Below are 21,197 nucleotides of genomic sequence, written 5' to 3'. Positions count from 1 at the left end.
AGTATGCTGACATTTAGCTCCTTGATTGCAAACACAAGTGTTCCCTGTCACCAAAATGCAGAGTTAGATATCAAAAAGCTCCTTCTTTTGCCATTTGGATGAAAAGAAAACAAAACTATTGAACTGTTTAAGAATTTATTTCTCTAGAAACTTTTCACACAATTTACAGCTTGTAATAACATCTGCAAAAGCTTTAATGTGTTTCTTATTATTTTCCATATTACATACACTGCTGTAAAAGCTACCCCCAAAACCTAACATTTTCCAGTAAATGAGAGATGATGTAATTGATAAGGGAAGAAAGTGTGGACTTTGGTAAAGTTTTTAGGAAGCTGGAAAATGTCTTCTTCTATTATAGCCTTATGGGTGTAAATATGATTATATATTTTTTTTCATAATTGAATAAATGCTAAACTCTTCTAACAATGAAAGTGTTTGTTTAGAAGTAATTCTTCCCCTTCTTACCTTTTACATATCTGTGTAAGAAAAGGGACTATATATACACATTAAATCAATACATCTCCAACTATCATGGAGCCTTGGCATGTTTGCATTCAATTCAGGAAACAGTTTGAATGGCTTTTTGCTTTGGCCAGATGAATGTAGGATGTTGTGTAGAAGTCATACTGACTGATTTTTTCCCTTTGCACCTGGAAACTTCTGCTTTTATTTGGGTTTGATTTATTCCTCCAAGAAGGACTGAAAAATGAATCTGCTTTCAGCTATTGAATTCCATGTAATTTCAGCTACCTTTTCACTTGTGCTAAAACGTTACGCAACTTTTATCGAAGCAGGTGGCCTACTGACTTCAGCAAGCCAAAGCAAACATTATCTGTCCATCTCTAGTAATTCTGCCACCCCCAGTGACCCATTCTGCTCATAAATGAGTCAACCCTCCCCTTCCCCATTCAACAGTGCTCTTCTCTCCAACCTGGTCAACAAATATCCTAATAAATTGACTGAATGGCCTCATCTTTCCCCTTTGAGCTTCCATTGTATTGTGTCACTTCCATCTGCTTCCCAGAGACCCTGCTGAGGATATCTGTACTCCTGTGTCAGGATATCCTGGTAGCTGACAATGCCACAGGGCAGACAGTCAGTCACAGTGTTCCTCAGGGCTGGTTATACTTTGCCATCCTCCCTTCTCATTCCCGCTACATTTTTTTGCATCTCCTTATTCTTGTTGCTCTTGATGCTGTGTTTCATCAGCTTCAGTGTCACTGTATCCATTAGGTTGCTCCTTACTAGTTCCTGATTCACCAGAGGCACTTTGCCATCACCTCCAGACTTGACATCCTGGTCATGGATCCTCGTTAAGGTCTTCAAATCGAGTGTAAAATGCTATGGCACCATTTTTTGACTAAAGTCAAGGACTGACTAGGGCATGGATAAAGGTGGCTGTAAAGGATCACAGCTAAAGATTAGCTGTTATCTAGTAAGCAGCCTTGTTCTGCTTCTGCTGTCCAACACCCAGCTCTCAATTTGCTGGTCTCCTCGATCTTCTCTCTTCAGAAATGTTTTGGAGTAGTTACCTATAAGAGAGAAAACGAAATTCTAATCCACGAGGCAAATTATCAAATCTTCCTGTCAGGAAGATCCACAGCTATTAAGCAAACACAGCCCCCATGGAGATCAGAGGTGCTGTGTCAAATTACAATGATAAAAACTTATATATTGCACATATACCATGTGCAATAGATTAGAAATATATTGGCTGTTGGAAAAAAAGATCTAGTTACAAGATAAACCACTACTGCTGTACCATCTTTGGATTTATTGCTTATGATTGACTTGACTTTAGTGGCCTTTGGTAGCCTTTAGTTCATATCAACTTCACTTTGTCATGTAACTGACAAGTACCACAAATTACAGCAAAAACAGTGAAGCCGACACCCAGTGACAAAATATGACTAAAAATTAATTACGTATAAAGCCAAAATTTCCTATTGTCTAACCACAGGCTACTTCTACAGGTCAAAATTAAGGTAAATTGATAGAATAATGGAGAAAAACCTGTATTGTGACTTCCTTCTCTTCATGACAGTATAAGTTCTGGTCAAGATCATCCTCATTTAACCTTGCATTAGGAAGTGACTCATTCAGTGTCTCCTAATCATTGAAAATCTACCACATGATAAGGACACCAGACAAAAATTAATTCCACACGTGCTCATGCTTGAAGCACACTTTTAATGATTTGAATTGTATGAGTCAAATATTTGCTAATGGGCAAAGACAAAATATTAACTTGTTAAACAATAGACTGAGCTTCTCAGACAATATTTATACACTACCTAAAAAACATTAAATTAAAGATAACATTTTCAAAGACCCTGAGTTGAGCTCCCACTGACTTTCCCATCTCTTCGCTGTTCTTTTTTTGTCCCTTTGAAAAATGATCTGATAAATGTCAGTCTACTTAGATAACAATGTGACTCCAAAGCACAGTTCTCTCCCATTAAATGATATACAATGCACATTACAAAGAAAACTGGAAATCAACCTATTCACTAGCACTGCAGACTTCAAAAATCCTCATTCTAATCTATATAATTTGTCACATCACTGGTATTATTTATAGTCTTTATTTCAAATGAAGAATCTGTTTAAAATCTTGCCTGGAGTTAGTTTTGCGTTAGTGCTGGATGTGAATCAGAATCTCAAGTACAATGGCAAATCTCAAGTGAGAGTATTTAATTTCAGCTTCCATCTTCTAAAATATCAGAGGTGTTTCTGCAGGACTTCCTTGCTGCTGTCAGTTCCTCAGACCACCCTACTGGGCCTGGATTCTCCACAGATGCAGAAGGTCTTATCTGGATATAGCCCTTAAAATTTCAGGCTTGAACTCCAAGAGGTACTCAGGAGTATCTTTAGGTAATCCTGCAGCTGTCAGACTGATCAGTCCAGCTAGCAGACGTTCATAGCCACACATATTTTTTCATACTTTGCTGAGCTGATATCTTTATACTCATTTTCTTTGACAGCTTTTCCCTTCTAAAGCCATACTGTGCCACTGACAAAGAAACAGACAACCACACCATTTTAAATACATTATTTCAGGCTTAGAGTGCTATTCAAGCAAATAGTTACAATAACTTGGTATGGCTGCTTAATGTCATACTTAGTGACGTGTCTATTTACATACATTTACATGATAGACTTGACAGTGGGAGACAGAGAGGAAAATATTACTGTCATGTCAGGAGAGAAGAATGAGGAAATAGCTGTAGTTCAAAATCTATACACATTCAAAACCCCACCAGAACTGTTCTTTCTAAGCCTTAGGTTTGTAGTATGATGATTGATGGCCCCAAATAAATTAGGAAGATGGTGTGACAATGTACTTCTCTATAAAAATCTTAGAGTCTTTGGTTCAGTAATTCTAAATCAAATACATTCTTGGCAATTAAGTTTCACTGTCAACATATTCTGTCTGTAGTTTAAAGAAAGGAGCATTTGCTAATGAGTCTGCCTGTGATAGTTTCTTCAGCATGTTCCACTCAGTTCACATGTTCCACTACAAAGTGTAGGACAAGTTTTCACTGATAGAAATTGTCATTTCCTAAAGATCATTGGTAGCTGGTGATGCACAATTATAATTTATTTCTTTGTGCCAGACACAGTTGTCCATTTGACCACGTGACAGTTTATTCTTGTACAAACATCAACTAAAATACCTGTATACCTAAGAACAACTGAAAAGTCTGATAACACATCCCTAAGATAACACTGAGAAAAGTACAGTGCTAGCTTTCCTTATCCTTTCATTTCCTACAGATTTTTTTCAACTGACATTAAAAAAATCCCCAACACTATAAACAGTCTCTGGTCAAATAAAGGAGAAACTAAAATCAGAAGGCATGGGAATACAAAGGTTTCTCTAGCCTATGTCAGAGGGGAAGAAAAGTTTGTTCATTCTTCTCATTTGCTGACTGACAGACCAGTCTGGGCAGTGAGCTTGAGATGCTGAACATTTTTGGTCACCTGGGATCTTCCTCCTTTCACCAGGTTTTACAGTATCAAACTGGCTTCCCTCCCTATTTCTCCCGTTCTTTCCAAGCTTCACATTTGATTTGGTCATTGGAGGGAAAAACAATTCGATATATTTTTTGCAGGAATGGCTATTAGTTCCTTCTGGCTGGGCTTATGGTTTTTGCAACACTGTTTACTTTTTCCTTCTCAGATTTTCTTTTAGCACAAACAATTTTTTTTCCAGAAATTTTCTTCTGCTTTTTTCCTTTTTTCAGTACTGTAGACTTTACCTTGTTGGATTTGCCAACAAGAAAAGAGCTGAATGTTACCAGGATATGTCTTAGGGCTAGCGAACAGCCAGTCACCTACACCTTAGATAGATTTATGAACCCCTGGGAAAGGAATGGGGCAGTTCAACCTCATGCCACAGCACAAGACTGCTTAGGCTTGGAGTCTTAAAACATCATCCATTTAATCAGAAACACAAACCCTTTTGCTCCATAGGCCTTTCCACAGTCCCTTTTTCTCTACTCATGTTTTTACGTCTATTCCATCTTGTGGTCAGGGAGATCAGAGAGGAGAGCAGAAGTCTTGGTTACAGCATTGCACTTGGCTTGGGCCTGCTTAAAGCTTCAATCTCCCTTTCTTCTGACAGGCTCTACCCTGCCTGCTTGCAGCTGGAACGACCCATTCCTGGCAGCAGATACATACTAAGAGGTGATGGCATGCCTGGTACATAAATCAGGAACATCATCAGGCATTTTCAGAAACACTGTCAGGTAAGGACTCTTCCCATCACTTGTGATTTAAACTCTGCCATTCAAATAGCACTGTCTGCTGACAGGACTGAGCTCACTGAGCTCACAGAGCCACAGCACCCATGGGGCATGAGGACCAGCAGATGAGGACCAGTGCACAAGAAAGAATATTGCTTGGCCTCCAGCTTCCCTTGCTCCTGGGCTTGGCTGGAGCAAGAAGGGCTGCTCCCAAGAGCTGTGGAGATCTTGGCGAGTGACACTCTAGTCCCTGCAGCACAATCCAGAAGAACCCTGCAGTTCCAAGGGTCCTACAGTTCCAGTTCGGAGTGAATGTCTTTCTTTTCTCAGAAAGATGAGAAGATGAGGAGAGCAGATTAGAAGGGTCTTGTACTTCTGGCTGGTTATGCCTGGTTCATAGGTAGGAGGATTTTTATGTCTCTCCACTTCTTTCACACAAAGGTCAGTTAGAGCAAATACACAGGGGAAAGTAAATTTTAATTTGCATGACTGCTTCTCCCATTTGAAAGGGTATTCTTGCCACCCATTTTAAATAATTCCTGTCATGGGAACATATTTTCCAATAAGGATTATTAGAAAATGCTGGAATGAAGCCTTAAGTTACATTACAGTAATTTGTTATTTAATTATTTCCTTTGGCAAGAGTTAGATGTCAACATATGAGCTTGATAATTATATATATATATATATATATATACACATTACTCATTCCAATTAGTTTTATTATAAGTATGTCATATTTCATTCTTGTCAACCAGAACACACAACAGGACCAGTGGGTTCTTAACATTTGGTAGTAGGTTTATTTTTTCCAAGGAGTTTGACAGAGACACGTGAAAGACAGATACACATTCCATGTGACAGTAAACAAATTTAGAGACAGTAGCCTCTATAAATAATCTATGTTCATCATCTTACATAAGAAAGTGGAAGGTTAGTCACTTATTCTAATCTATTAAATGGTTTGCAGCAGTTTAATAAGAAAACCTGCAGGGTTTCTCGCCATCATTATGCTGTCACATGGCCACAGTCAGGGGATGACACAAGAATAAAGTCCATAAGCATGTGAATATAAATGGAAATACAAGTCAGTGATTTGGAAAGACACACATGCAAAAACCTCTAGGGAACAAGAAGGAGCAATTTTTCTTTTCTGATTCTGAATAATTTGTCACTTTATACAATATTTATTGTAACATAAATGTCAAAAGCATGTGCACTAGTCTTTTCTCAGCATGGAGCACTTAGTCTGTCCAGGGAAGGATTCCTGAGGTTAGAGCACAGGAACTGAAAGGCATGGGGGGTTTTCCCAGCCAAGAGGACTCCTTGCACTATCTTGGAAGAGTCACTTTCCCCCTCAGTGTTTCTTCCATCTGCAAATGATTGAAACACACCTCCAAACCTGAGGGTGAGATAGCGCATACTGTTAGTACTTCCTAGGAGCATGAGATCTGGTTCACTGCTTCCCCCAGCCCCTGGGTACTGCAGGTGGGGTGGGCAGGGACTAGAAAAATCTTTCAGTTAAGGGAACAGGATTTGTTCCACAGAAACCATGTACAGCTCAACTGCAAACTATAAGCTCACATTTTCTATTCTTGTGCAAATTCACCCTCTTATTGTCAATTTGTAACCTTTTGGAAAAGGAAAACACTCTGTATACATGCAATATAATCTTCCTGGTACAAGCCGGAAACTTTTTAAGCAATCCCCTCTCCATTCAACATCCTTCATCCCAAAGATGATGTTCTACCAAAAGCTCAGATGGTTTCTGCTTCAAAAAAATAAATTTAAGTTATTTTGACTTGACAATTTGACCCTATAAAATGACAGCTGAACTGATTTTCAGAGTGGACCTGAGCACCTTGCCCAGGAAACGAGGTCTGAGTCCTCACTGAAAAAAATACCAGGGGATAAAAGACTTTGGTCATGACTCTTAATTCAGAGTATGCACATCTCATCTGCATTGCCTCTGTTTCCATGCTGTGGTCTGAAACCCTGAAAGAAGAATTTTACCAATTCAAATACAGAGGATGTGTACCAGTCCCATGTAGAGCAGTTTGGGAAGCACAGGTAGAGGAGAGCTGGACCTGAATTTTTCCTTGCAAGCTTCAGGTACATTCTGTCAAGGTTCAGGCCTGACTAGTGAGAAAGCAATAGAATGGCGCAAAAAATCTGGTGCAAGGAAGAGAATGAAGATTAGGTATTAATGAGGCAGATAGGATAACTAGAGGCTGAGTCTGAGAAGAAAGACTTCTAAAATATGTAGGAAAAAGTATGCAACTGGTTGAACAGGTTTCTCAAAACAAGAAGGCAGGGGATAACTGGAGAAAATATCCATATACTAGGAATATTTGGTGAAGGGAATACCTACCATGTATCGATGTCTCAGTACTGGAGACAAGACTGACAGTTCTGTCTAACTACAGCACAGCACCTTTACAGTTTGAGATGGAACAAAATGTTCCCAGGTCTCACTTAGTGCAGCCCTGGTGTCAGCAAATATCTTTCCCTTTCCCTAGAGATGAATAGTAACTTACCACTGCTATCAACTTCTTGCCTTAAAAGAAAACTGAAAACAGACCTCAGGGTTCCAAGCAGAGATGGGTGAAACTACCGATTTTTTTCCCCTGTGGTTGTGGTGAGGGAAGTGTATTCAGAACAGCAGAGCTGGGACCTAAACAAAAGATTTCTATAAACTATTCCAGTAAAGATGTTACTTATATATGAAGCTTTCATAATCTGATGTGAGGCTTTTCTTCAAGTACTATTCATATCCTTTGAATGGTAAATTGACCATCCAAATGAGTACATAATTTCACTGTGCCTCTTCACTTATCTACAAAATGGGCATGATAGCATCCATCCACCACAGGAATATGCTGGGATAATAAATTAACTAATGTGTGTGAACAGACATGTATTTGAGAGCAATTGAGAGATTCAAAAAGGAAAATGATTATGTACTCAGAATGGGTTGTAACAGCAGGTAGTAAAGAAAGCATGAGAGCATACAGTGAACAACAGAGAAAAACCAAATTTCAATGGCCACTTATTCAGTTGAATAAGCCAAAGTAGAAACCATGAGAAAAAGTACCATTCAGTTATATCATTAAACATATTAGCTTTTATACAAAAGAGGGCAAAAGAAGATGCCCTTAGCAAAGATAGCATAGTTAGTACTTCCAGCTTCAGCAAGGAGAATTTCATAATAAAAAATGCCTTGATAGTATTCGGGAATATGAAAAGAATGTAGCAGAAACAACAAAGTATTTTTTAAAAATGGAAGACCTATATATTTGTCATTTTTCCTGTTAGTCCTGCTATGAAAAAAGCAAAGCTTGAGATATTGCCAACTCCTCTACTGTAAAATATTATGTCAGTGGGGAAGGCGCATCTTGGCAACACCTGACACTAGCCAGATGTTAAATTAACTGCAGTTAGGTTATGTCCATACTACACTCATAAGAAACTTGCACCTTTGGTACCTCTGACAAGATTCTGTTCTACAATGATGACTTCAATATGGTGGCAGATGGGAAGTTACAATTTAAATGAAGCATAATTTCAAGTCTCTGGACAGTCATCTTGTCTTCTTCCCTACTTCACTAAATGCTCTAAATAATTTGATTTCCTAAACAGAGGGCATAGCATGTATTCTTTCCAGATGGATATTACAGAATTAACCCTGGGGGCTGCAGATCATTTTTAACTGCAAATGCTTATCAATAATGTAGACTCAGGACCCAAACCTCATCTTTATGACATCAGTGAACCAAAAGTAAAGACACCAAAATTAGTGGAGCTACACCAGCATGATGGTCTAACCCAGTGTTTATTGAAGTCAGCCAAAGATGATTGGAGATTTGAGTGGGCACCAGGACACGGCCTTGAAATTGCCACCTTTGTGTGACAGAGATAATCTGTATTTCCTTAAAATTCTCAGAACTGAGGAAATGACTTTGCCTGAAATTTATCTCCAGGTAATTTCTGATCATGAGCTAAAGAATGTATTTTTGCTTGATGCACTTACAAAGACTAAATACATGATTTTATTTTTCTCTACAAAAAAGATTGTTCAAATACAATCCCATCTCCTCTAAAATTGAACACATCTTTTTATTATGTTACTACTGATCCTCTTGACACAGCAGTGACACACTTCATACCAGGAGAAATACAGCTACTTGATACTTCTTATCAGACGAAATACTTGGCTGTATTACAACACATCAGAAATACCATGTAGACCATCCTGTATGGACATTTTAAGAAGTAGAAAGGATTAAGATGCACCTTTATAGCTAGGGTGCAGCTTCTTTTGAGAAGACTGATTTCCATAGTGGTTTAGAGGAAAATGAGGTTCCATTGTAGGATTCCCCAAAATCTGCAGCTGGTAAAATATGACACCTCGCCCCCTCAGTAACGTTAAGACAGTAAGTCCATCTGTAAATATTCAAGTAGTAGGATTCAATTATGTCTTTCTCTTTAAAAAGGTTTTTTAATATCTTTTAGAAATATTTTGCATTTATAGGTATGAGCATACTTCAATGAATTGAACATGCCAGCATGCAAAACATTTATTTCTCTTAAAGTTTCATTGTCTAAATAGTATTAAATATTTTAATTATAGATTCTACCTTTCATGCTCAAATCCAGTTTGTTTCTCAGGTCACATTCAAGACCAATTGCAAAACTGAAATATACAAAATCTTGTATAAAATATATAACATAAAATTGAAGTAATTGAATTTCACAAACAAAAATTTGTGTAGAAAAGGATCTAAAACTCCAAGTTAAGATTTCATAGGGTGTATTACCCTTTCAAGTTTCAGTGAAGATCAGAGTTTTCACCTGTTTTTCATGTGATTCAATCTGTCCTTCCAAATCCATATTAAGTAAATCTTCTATCAGATAGATCTAAATTCACACAATGAGCAAGCTCACTGAAACCAACAGAGATGAGAACAGAAATGTTCTCCTGTTAAAAAATAAATTGAAACAATATCCTTAAAAACATCACTTCATAAATAAATCATTAAGGCATTGATTTTCCCACTTGATTTGCATGATGATGTAAATCATTGCATGGTGAAAGTCATTGATTTACAGTAATATCTGTTTAGCCTGGCAATACTCTGCTCAGGCTCTCCACATAGACTGCAATCTGTCCTGACACCATTGATTCTACCACTTCAGCAGGATGTAAAATAACACATTATAATAATAATGAAGGGTTCCAGAACTTCAAGTACTTGAATCTGTAACTGGGTCCATATCTTCAAATATACTTAATCTTTATGTGCATACTAGGCTTGTCTAAAATAGCACAGAAGTTCATTCTCATGAGTAGCCAGCACACCAGCTAAGGAACTAATTCTCTCCAGAGGGTTGGAATGAGCAGATGTATAAAAAACATGTTTTTTCTCTACTTTTGTGCTACAACCACAGTCACAATTAGTAGACATCTCTGTAGCCCCAAGGGAAAAAAAAATCTGTGGAAGGCTGTCCAGCAGAGGAGTAGAAAAAGAAGTAGCACACCTGCTCCACTGGATGTGTCAAGCACATGCTCCCTCAGCTCCTGGACTACATTTGCAAACAGAAAATGAGATTTCACTGCCTTAGCTCAGTCTATATTCATCACCCTGAGCTCACCTGAGAATCAACAAGCAAAACCATGCACCACCATGCAGGGATTAGTGAATTAGTGAATGGAAGCAACTTCTCAGTGACTGCAGTTATTTAATGAGACAGAGGATAGGAAAGGAGTTTGCCCAGAATGACAACTGGAAACAAGAACCAGTTGCTTTAAGATGAGGGGACTAAAAAATGTTTATACTGAGAAGACTGAGAGGAAGGAGAAGTAGAAAGATATAAAGGCGAGAAATATGCAACCCAGAGCAAGATGAGGTTTGCAAACAAATAATTTTTTAAAAATGGATAGTTGATCAAGCAGACAGTTTTTCAACTTCACTCTGAAAAAGCTCAGATTGCCTAAAACCATTGATTTTATTTTCCCAGCTATATCAATAGATCTAATGAAAAATACTATGTGTTTTTACTTACCTTGTATTGTGTATGTCTTTGGAGTCCCAAGATTGCAACAATCAAGAGCAACACAAATCAAGAAAAAATCAGCAAGTTTAGTGATTACTATATGAAAGCAGGGAGACATGAATTGGACAGCTATTTCCATAGAGAAGAGAGAAGAGCAGAGAAGCAAGAAGAGAACAGTCAAACACTTCTACATGAAATGATTTAGTTTACAGAACTCAGAAAAAAACACAGATCTGTGATCCAGCCTTCAGAAAGTCATTTACTCCTTTAAGCAGGTAGCCAACTCTTTTTTTATTTCCCTTTTAAGATCCAGGTTACATAATTTTCATCTGTTTTATTCAAGAGCCTGTATTACCAACTTTCAGAGCAGAAGTGTGACGTGTCCCTTTTTGAGCTGTAAAATGAGCCTGTTGTTATATGAAAAAGTTTTAATCAATAGTGGACCCTATTTGGTTGAAACAAACCTTTTCATTCCAGTTTTTACTCCCTCATGATATAAATTCAGGAGTAATTCTTGAATACATAATGAACTCCAGTTGATCTTGCACTATAAATCTTTGGCAAGCAAGGAAGGGGCAGAATTGCTATCCAAGTAATCTACGTTTTTCACAGTTAAAGTTCATTGCTCCTTCAAAGCTTAAAAATCTAATATTTTAAGGAAGCTTTTTAAGCTGTGCATGTATCAAGATTTCTCCAAGACACATGAAAAATAAAAGAAAATGGCTACTGGCCAATAAAAATAAGTCATTGATCCGTGTGCCTCCTATATGCAGACTACCAATGGTTTTCAGATCCTGTCATATGCATGATTGCTTGTTTTCTGATAATTATTAGAATTAATTAGTATTGATATTCTAAGTCTTCAGCTGGACCACAGGCCATTAAGCAGTTTATCAGGTAGCAAAGAGCTCAGAGCTATTGCCACATTGGTATGGTCCCCATTAAGAACTGGCTCAGCAGCACTGAACACTGACATTAACTGCACTGTTTTATTCACTAGAGACACTGCAGAGGTAAGAGAATGAGAACTGCTGGATAGTGTAAATCATTAGGCAAATCTTGGGCTATCAACCTTTCAAAACGTGAGTCCTTTGAAAAGGCCTCTTGAGTTTATGCAGAAGCAGTGGCAGAAAATTACTTTTAGGATCTGGCTAGAGAAGTAGCTACCGCTACCTGTATTCTACAGTTTTTTTAGTATCCACACAGAGTATAGGTGACGGAGTTCCATTTCACCTTGGCCAAGAACTGGTCAAACTCATGTCATCTATTTCCAGAATGAGTTCTGGTCACACAGCTGTCCTTAAAAGATGGGGAGAGGGATCATCATCATTCTGGCAGAGGTATATTCCTTCCATTTTCCATAAATGAAATGAGGATTCAGGGGCTAGAAAACAGAAAAATAACTCAAGCATAATGGCTGGGAAGAAAAGATAACAATTGCATGTCACATGTATCCTCATTTCTAAGACTTTTCCCTTGGCATGTGAAAAACCCCAGTAAGAAAGGCAGAGTTGACTAATTTTCCTCATGACCAGAATCTCAACTTTGCTACATGTCCTGAGGGTTATTCAGGATCTCATGCCCCAAAATAGAGAGCACCAACCAAGTCCAGAGGACTTGCACCCCTGTAGGGATCCTGATCTAAGTCCTTAAGATCTGAGAGTTTATCCTCATGGGACCAGCCATCCTGAGGTATATTGTCACCGCCAAAGCTGCAGTCACCAGCTATTACATCTTCAGCAGTCTTACCTCTCATCACCTCCAGTGGAGCAGGAAAAGCAGATCTGGTCTTAACAGTGTGATTTGAAGAGATGGATGAGAGATGAATGTCACCAGACCAGGCTTCTTTCCTACCCCTCATTTTGCCCATTCCTGTCCTTTTGTAGACTCCATTAGCACGGACACAAGAAATTTATTTTTCTGGTCTCCCTTCCCCGCTCTTATCCCCTCGGACGGCCGTGGGTGCGCTGGGGCGGCCCTGGCCACGCCGCTTCTGTGCAGGGGCCGGAGCCAGCCCCTGCCCTGCCCACGGGAGGGCTGTGAGGGGCGGGCGGCCGGGGGTGGGTGGCAGCCCCACCGCCGAGCCCGGGATGCCGGTTTCTGCCGGGCTGCCGAGGGCGGTCGGTGCCGGCGGTGCGAGGGGCGCTCCGCCCGCCCGCCCGCCCGCCCGCCGAGCCGCCAGCGCCGCTCCGGGCGGGCTGGCTCACGGGGCCGCGGGCTGGCTCACGGGGCCGCGGGCTGCGCGCCTCAGGGGAGACACCCGTCACCACCGCGAGATCCCGGCATAAATAGGAGATGCGGGGGCACCGCCGGCCGATCGCAGCCGCTCCGCGCCGGGCACGGGCTCCGCAGCGCCATGGCCGCGGCCCTGGCCCGGGCGGCGGGGCGAGCAGGTGAGGGGCGGGCGGCGGGGTGGGGCAGGGCGGGGCTTCCCGGGCGGGGCTCCCCGGGCGGGGCTCCCCGGACACTCCGCGCCCCGACGCGCCGCCCTCTCCGCAGGTGCGGCTGCGGCGCTGGCGCTGCTGTGGCTGCTGGTCCGCGCTCCGGGGGACGCCGGCTGTCACCCGCTGACCGTGGCCGATCTCTTCGACCGGGTGATCCGGCACTCGGGCAGGATCCACAGCCTCTCCACGGCGCTCTACGCAGAGCTGGTGAGTGCCGGGCCGGCCCCGGTGCCGCTGAGCTGGGCTGCGCCGCCCTGGGAGCGGCTGCCGACGGGCGGGATGGGGAAAAGGCGGGGGGATGCAGGAGGGTGGTGGTGCTCTCGGTGTACGTTTAGGTGTTGTTCCCCCGTAGGAAAAACACTTTCCTCCCCGTGACAACGAGCTGGGAAGGCCCGCTCGGAAGTGCCACACGTCGGGGATGCTGACCCCTAACGGCAAAGAATACGCCCAAAAAATCCCGGTAAGGGCAACGACGGTGAGCAGAGACAGGGCAGAAGGGAGTACCGCGGGGACGGGAAGGGGACTCTGCGGGTCACACTGCCTTCTTTCTCCCCCGCTGGAGAAAGGGGAATATACCTCCTGTCCCGTCAGAACCCCAAAATGTCTCACTCATCACGCTGTAATGGCACCCCGCTCCAGTAGGGCAGAGATGTTTTAATGCCTCTGGAGCTCCATCAACAATCTGTACATACGGGTTATAATAAGGATATTGCAGTAGTACTTCACCAGAATGACTGACAGACATCCTTTGATTTTGTTGAGGCAAACTCTGTAGAACAGAAACTTAGAAGCCTGTGTGTGTGGCAAAGAAGTTATAGTAACCAGTATCACTGCAAAGTACCAAAAGCAATCAGGGGAAAGAAATAACAGTCATCTCTGTATCAATATTTAGGTAAGGGGAAAAGAACAGCAAATATGTTTACATCATGGTTGTGATGGCAAAGAGAAAAACATCATTATTCGGTCAGAGAAGACTAGGAAGAGTTTGCTCATACAGAGAAAAAGCAAATTGTGATGTTTGGGATACACCAGTGGGAGAAACTTCTGTCTCTAGGAGACAGACAAATGTTAACACTTTGGGGTTTGGTTGTGATGGAGTGAAGAGCTTCCCCCAGGATGTCCTTCTAGAAGGTCCCCTGGAAAGGCAATGGGAGATGAGGCCTTGCTCACGTTAGCTGAAAACACGACAAACACAACTTCTATGTGTTATTATATATACACAAATAACCAGAGATAGAGTGGTGTTTAAGTAGCGAATTGCAGATGTAAATCTTAATCCCACTGAAATGTCACAATGAGACCAGGAGTGTTCATGTGATCTGCTACAAAGTAACAGAGACATTCCCTTCCTGTTTCAACTTATAAGAGAGAAGAACTAACTCAGGTGATATTGAAACTTTTGCAAGCCTGGAAAGAACCACTTTCCCACTTCAACCAGCATATTGAGCACCATCAACAGCTACCTGATGACAGCCTTAGCAAAGCTAAGCAAATCAGCAATATGGTACATGAGCTGAAGACTGGAGTCGAGAAAGTAACAGAAAAGGCAAGACTTTTGATGTAGCTTTTATTTATACCAGTTGCGGGGCATGGGTGACTTTGGGGAAGGGGCAGTGTCTGCTCCCACTGGGGCTTGGAGGCTCTTATTCAGCAAAATGGAGGACTTTGTTACAGATAGAGTCATCTTTCTGTCAGAGGATGTGGCTTAGTTATAGATTGACAGATATGTAGATGGCATTTTAGGAGGCTGTATCTGTCAGGCAATATTTTATTAATATGAAATATATGAAGAACACACAAGTACAAAGACTTTCATAGCTTCATATATGAGCCAGTAATGACTTGAGTTTTCTAGGCCAGTAAAGAAGATGTGGGTAGACCATGATAAATGCTTAATAATTATTTGGATTTACATTCTAAGTAATTCAAGAATCACTGCTGTCTTATGCAAAGAGCTCCTTCCTAAAGCAATAATTTTATGCTGGGATAAGTTCTTCAAGACAACAGTGGCATTGTTTAAGTCTGATGTCAGTCATAAAACAATTTCAAAACTCCATTCCAAATTATGGCAGACCATATATAAATCATTAGATGAAATTCTTGGTTATTTCCATTTCTGTCTTCTCATTACTAGCTAGAAGTCCTGACCTTTGCTTTTTTTTGTGCATTTATATCTAAAATTAACTGTGGTTTTGGCTGAATAAATGAAATCTGTGTGCCCATTCTCTAAAATGGCTACACTGCCAGGGTATCTGTTTCACTGAAAACAGTGATTAATAAACTAGTCTCTTACACTAGTAGATCACCTTTCAACTTCATGAACACAGGTGGGGGATACAAGTTTTAAACCAGTAAGCAGCTCACCACTAGAACAGGCTGAATTGTACCCTACTATGAAATGCAGACCTGGTTAGGGTGACTCAAAGTTACAAATGGAAATGGAAACTCCATCATCCAAATGCAGCCATGGTTCTGGGTTAAAATGACCTTAAAGTTCACTAGTGTTCAACTTCAAAACTTGACCTTTGCTTCATTCTGTAGCTGAAGCAAACTCTAAACTAGATATACACTTTTGGTATATTCACCTGCTTTATTTTTTCTAAAACACCTTTGAATGTATTACTAAGAGGGAAATCTTTGAAGCATTAACTTCTCTGTACCATGGATATACCACAGGGTAGAAATATAATTTAAAAAAAAATGAAATCCATATTTTGCATCTGTGTTTTTCTGTTGAAACAAGAAAATTCTAAACTTGTTTTTGTTGTGAAGCACCTACTCTGAGAAAAGATCACAGTCTGCAGAATTCACCAAGTTAAATAAACAGCACTGGTAGATTCTTATGTTAGGAGCTTCCCTTCACAGAAAGTATTGAAAATAAATGACTAAAAAAGTCTCAAGACTGATTTGCTATACTTCAAGAAAAAATAAGGATTACCAAATAGGGCTTCCTCTACTTAAACTCAGATGAAGTATTCATTACTAGTCTATCAAGAAATTTCAGTCTAGTTTAAAAGTTGCAGAGATACCATAAGGATAAAAAGACAGTGTTATTCTGTGTAAGAACATTTACATATATCTCCAGTAATATGTGAAAGAGCTGGAGTAGCAGAGCCAAATATAGTGACCCTCCAAATGTCTTCTGCAGCAGTATTTTTAAGGTTTGTTGTATGTGTAGTTACAAGTTGTACTTCTTTTCGTGTTTTCAATACAGATGCAGTCAATGGGGATCATCAGCAATTCATTAAATGGGATGGCATCATCTGAAGACACTGGTTTATCAATTAGTAATGAAGCCAACATGATGAGTGACTCTGACTTCATTCACTGTTTTAGGAGAGATTCCAATAAAGTACAGAGCTACTTAAAAATTCTCAAATGTAGGATTATGCCAGAAAATAGCTGCTAAATTATAATCCCTTGATAAGTAGTCTTCAGCATGTTGCTTATAAAGATTTTAAAAATTAGAACTTCTAAATTATCACTTTCACAGTAATTTTAATAGGAAAGAGTTTTTTAAATCCTTTGGAAGCTGACACAGTTGACCAGTGCAGATGAAATGCCAAATAAAGTCTCATGTGTGTATGTCAGTTAATGCACCTAAAAAGGAGTACTCTAGTATTAGATAAATAAATATTCTTGCATGTTACATTGTGGCAGACTATACTATGGCTGATTCACAAAGTTTGGATATATACACAGAATTACAGAATGGCTTGGGTTTAAAGGGACCTTAATGACCATCGAGTTCCAACCGCCACTATTGGCAGAGATGCCATCCACTAGATCAGGTTGCTGAGGGCCCCACCCAAGCTGGCCTTGAACACTTCCAGGGATCCACATCTTCTCTGGGCAATGTATTCCAGTGCCTCACCAAGCCCTTGAGTAAAGAACTTCTTCCTGACATCTAACCTAAATCTCTCCTATTTTAGTTTAAAACCATTTCCCCTTATCACTCTTTTTCCATGTACAATGCCACTCTCCCTCTTTTTTATGAGCAATTTTTAAGTCATGTAAGGCTGCAATGAGATTTCCCTGGTGCCTTCTCTTCTATAGGCTAAACAATGCCAACTCTCTCAGACTATCTTTGTGAGGTTCTTGTGGCCCCACTTCTTAAGCTTGTCCAGGTTCCCCTGGATGACATCCCCTCCTTCTGTTGTGTCAGCTGCATTGCTGAGCTTTGTATCTGCAAACTTGCTGAGGATGCACTCCATGCCACTCTCTGTGTCATTGAGGAAAATACCAAAGAGCACCAGTTCCTAGACAAAACCTTGAGGGATACCAGTTGTCACTGGCCTCCACCCTGACATAAGATCCACTGCTCACAATTCCCTGGCTGCATCCAACCAGCCAATTCCTTAACTACCAAATAGTCCAGTCTTCAAACCCATGTCTCTCCAATTTGGAGATGAGGGTGTCAAGTGGGACCCTGTGGAAAGCCTTACAGAAGCTGAAACATAGTTACAAGCATAAATGAAAGTAAGATTCAATTTGTTTAACCTTGGTACCTTGGTAGATCTGTATACTATCAATAAAATATATTTTTACCTAAAAAAAAAATCTTCCCCCCCCATTTCTACATACCTACCTACCCACAGAATATTGCTTAACACTGAAGCATGGCACTGATGTTGATCATTTAACTGCAGGGCCTATGCCAGACTTTTACGTTCACATCATACTTCTTACTGATTTCTGAGGGCTTTAATTGTCCCATAAAATCTAGTATTTTTATTCATTCTGAATGACCTTTTATATCTATAATGGCTTCATTGATTTCAGTAGAAACTCCTAAAGAAAAAGTTTGTGAAAAGTCAGAATTCTGGTCCAATTAGCATTTCAGTCTAATGGTTGAGCACGGAGTAGCAATAAGTCTCTTTCCCATTCCGCAAGCTGACACAGGACTTGGGTTTTACAGTAAGGATGACAAACTCTTATTGCAAATAACAATATGAAAGCTGTCAGATATTTTGTGGAAATCACATTTTCCTAGCAGCAGGGTGGTGCTGCTGGCTGTGTGTACAACAAAACTTCTTTGCATTCAGAGCCTAAGACATTTGAACAAGTAGATATTATCAACAAAATATCTTTCACATTCTTGACTATTTTACCACTAAATGCTCTTTTCTGGCCTTCCATGATCTTGATGGTTGCTGACAATAGCAGTGTGGGAAACACTAAAAAGCAAAAAGGATTTTTAGGAGCTGAAAAAGCAGGCCTCAGACAGAAAAAGCCAAGAACTCAGAATCTGCTGCAACTGAAAAGTTTGTAACTTGAAAAGATGCAATAGGACAGCAAACAAGGACACGGGAAACAAAGGCTGAGTTTCTAGGTTTGGCTTGAATAAATCTCAACACTGATGAAATATATGCTTTGCAATATAGTAGACAGTCTTAAGCTTAATAAGAATACCGTTTATTATTAATAGAAAAGCATACAAGCGAGCATTGTTTGAAGCAGGTGTACATGTGCTATAATTGATTGGCTAAAACAACTGTCTGTAAGCTTTAGCAGTATACTATTGGCTGAAAAGTTTTTAAGATGCTCTGTAACAAAGAAATTTGCCGCTGCTGCAGGCAGGCTGTGAGCTGTTGCTTTTCTCAATTGTCTCAACCCCTGTATTGAGACTGATGGTTCATTAAAGATTGAGAACAGCTACCCCAGCAGCCCCGTGCTGTTCCTGCTTTCTCCAACATATAAAAGGAGCTCATGCAGGCAAGAAAAAGGAGTAAAATGCTGATGATTATTTAATAATGATACTGAATTTGGGCTTGAGAAACCTCGCAGAGATAGATAGATAGAAGAAGCATTCATGCAGATCAGAGAAACAACATTTTAGTGACATCCCCATAACTGTAAATATCCTCAAATATCTCCTATTTGTGCTGCTGTACTTTTGCAGCTGGCATCTGGTCCCTGCTGTGCCAGGTATAGCAGAAAGGCAGTGGGTTACATTGTGCTTGCCCTGAAGAATTTACTAGCTGCAGTTCCTTATGCAGTAAGATACCACATACACACAGTGAAATAGCAGCATTCATGGGCAGATTTTGAGGAAATTATGGAGACAAAACACAGCTCCAAAGAGAGCAAAGGAGGATTCATCTGAGCAAACACACAGAGCTAGAGGAGGATGCCCACACTGCCTGCAAATACCCGTGATTAGAGATGTCGTAGCAATTACTAGCTGTAGCATTAGTGCGGCCATGTGGTATAGTCGCAGTCCCGAGCACTGCAGCCCGCTGGCGGTGTGTGCCTCCCATGCCAGCGAGGGGACACCGCTGCCTCCCAAGGCTGCAGCGGGGCCACTGCGCCCTCACTGAGACAAGCGGTGCCAGGGCAGCGCCGCCGCGTACCGCAAAGCCTCGGCAGCCACCCCGCGTCTGGAGCAGGGTCACAGAGCCGGGCGGGGGCACTGCGCCCAAGGGCCGGCGGCACAAGCTCCCTCCGGCCCGGCTGCGGCCCGCCCCGCTCCCCGCGCCCCGCGCTGCCACACGCTGCGAGGTGGCCGTGCTCCCATGGGAGGTGGCCGTGGCCCCCACGGTCCTGCTTGGTGGCAAGCAATTGCAAGCGAATCGCAAGGTGACTCAGAAATCAGGCGTGCCGCAGCTGGCAGCACCTCCCGAGGGGTGCAGCTGAGGGTCAGGTGCAAAACGCCGCAAACGGAGCAGGTCATACAAAAAACTCCCATCTCCGTCAGCGTTCTAAACCCTGGGAACGTTTTGCTGTCCAGAAAAGTGACAACGGAGAAAAGGAGATAGTGGGTGGCACACGAGGAACAACAGTGCACCAAAGTGTTATCCTCAGTCATTCATCCTCATTAGTGTTATATTTCAGTTTTGCCTTTGGCTGAAGCGAGGCATGTTGGTAAAACAAAAGCCTCCCTGTGCTGCCAGCATTGCCTTGCTTCCTCTTGCAATTGAGGAAACAACTGAGCAGTGGGCTGAAAGAAAACCGCATGCTTTTCTCTGTGGCCGCCGATGACTCAAACAGAAATACTGTGATGGTTGCTTTCTGCACAGCAGAATACTTCATCTCTTGCGTGATTTCCCCCAAGACAGCAGCAAAACTGGTTAGGAGAATTTGATAATGTAAAATCATATGCTACTATCAAATGCTTTGGAGTTTGAGAATCCATCACTTTTATATCAGAATATTAATTTAGGAGAAACTATTCTGTAAATTAATGGAAAATCAGAATATCAGGAATGGCTTTCAGTTAAGCACTGGCATCAAGTGCAACAAAATAGGTAATTAATGGTATAATTTCCATTTGTGAAACAATCTGTTTCCATTAAACTTTCTTGTAGACCAAATAAATTTAAGAATTAAAAACATCTCCATTGTTCTTCAGACCTTATTCCAAGAAGCACTGCAGGATAATCCCACAATACTGACATTTTTGTATAGTATTTTTTTCCCCCAATTATTAGAACTGGCTTTTGCTCATCAGAAATTTCCTCATCATAATGTTTCCATTTTTACAGAATGATGAAGGATACAACAGAGACACTCCCAGTGAATGAAAATTCATTTTGTTCCTTTCATATGCGCTAAGTGGTTTTGATAGCGTATCTTAAATTTAGACTGAATCTTGTACATGCTGATGTTTCCATGGTAGATTAAGTCGTAGTTTAGCTCTTATCTAAACATGTGAAGAAACAAATTTTAACAGTCTTCCTTGCACAATATACATCCATGTTCAGCTACCTGCATTCAAATATGGACCTGTAAATAAAAATTACTTGAAAAAACTGAAGAATTCTTCAAGGGTTGGATGCTAATAAAAAATTTCTGTGTGCTTTAGCAAGCACTGGAAGATCTCTATAGATCACTATAGAACATATCACTATATTATCTTCTGATATTCCCTGTCTAGCATGCCCAGCTTCAGTGCTCAGAATTACAACCAATATAAAAACAAGGAGTTGCCATTTTCTGGCCAAGAATTTTG

At 40.9% G+C, this 21,197-nt stretch overlaps 1 protein-coding gene across 1 annotated transcript; it reads left to right on the top strand.

Moving 5' to 3' along the window:
• The first annotated feature begins 13,158 nt into the window (after positions 1-13,158).
• On the top strand, positions 13,159-18,116 carry LOC134549455 (prolactin-like). Its single transcript, XM_063394999.1, has 5 exons — positions 13,159-13,195; positions 13,245-13,453; positions 13,599-13,706; positions 14,613-14,792; positions 16,461-18,116. Exons 1-5 carry the CDS (start codon positions 13,159-13,161, stop codon positions 16,653-16,655), a joined length of 729 nt encoding a protein of 242 aa, XP_063251069.1. The 3' UTR covers positions 16,656-18,116.
• The last annotated feature ends 3,081 nt before the right edge of the window (positions 18,117-21,197 follow it).

Source organism: Prinia subflava, chromosome 4 (genome assembly GCF_021018805.1).
Source record: "Prinia subflava isolate CZ2003 ecotype Zambia chromosome 4, Cam_Psub_1.2, whole genome shotgun sequence".
NCBI classification, from domain to species: domain Eukaryota; kingdom Metazoa; phylum Chordata; class Aves; order Passeriformes; family Cisticolidae; genus Prinia; species Prinia subflava.
The sequence above is the reverse complement of the archived record's forward strand: the minus strand, read 5'-3'. Positions and strand labels throughout refer to the sequence as shown.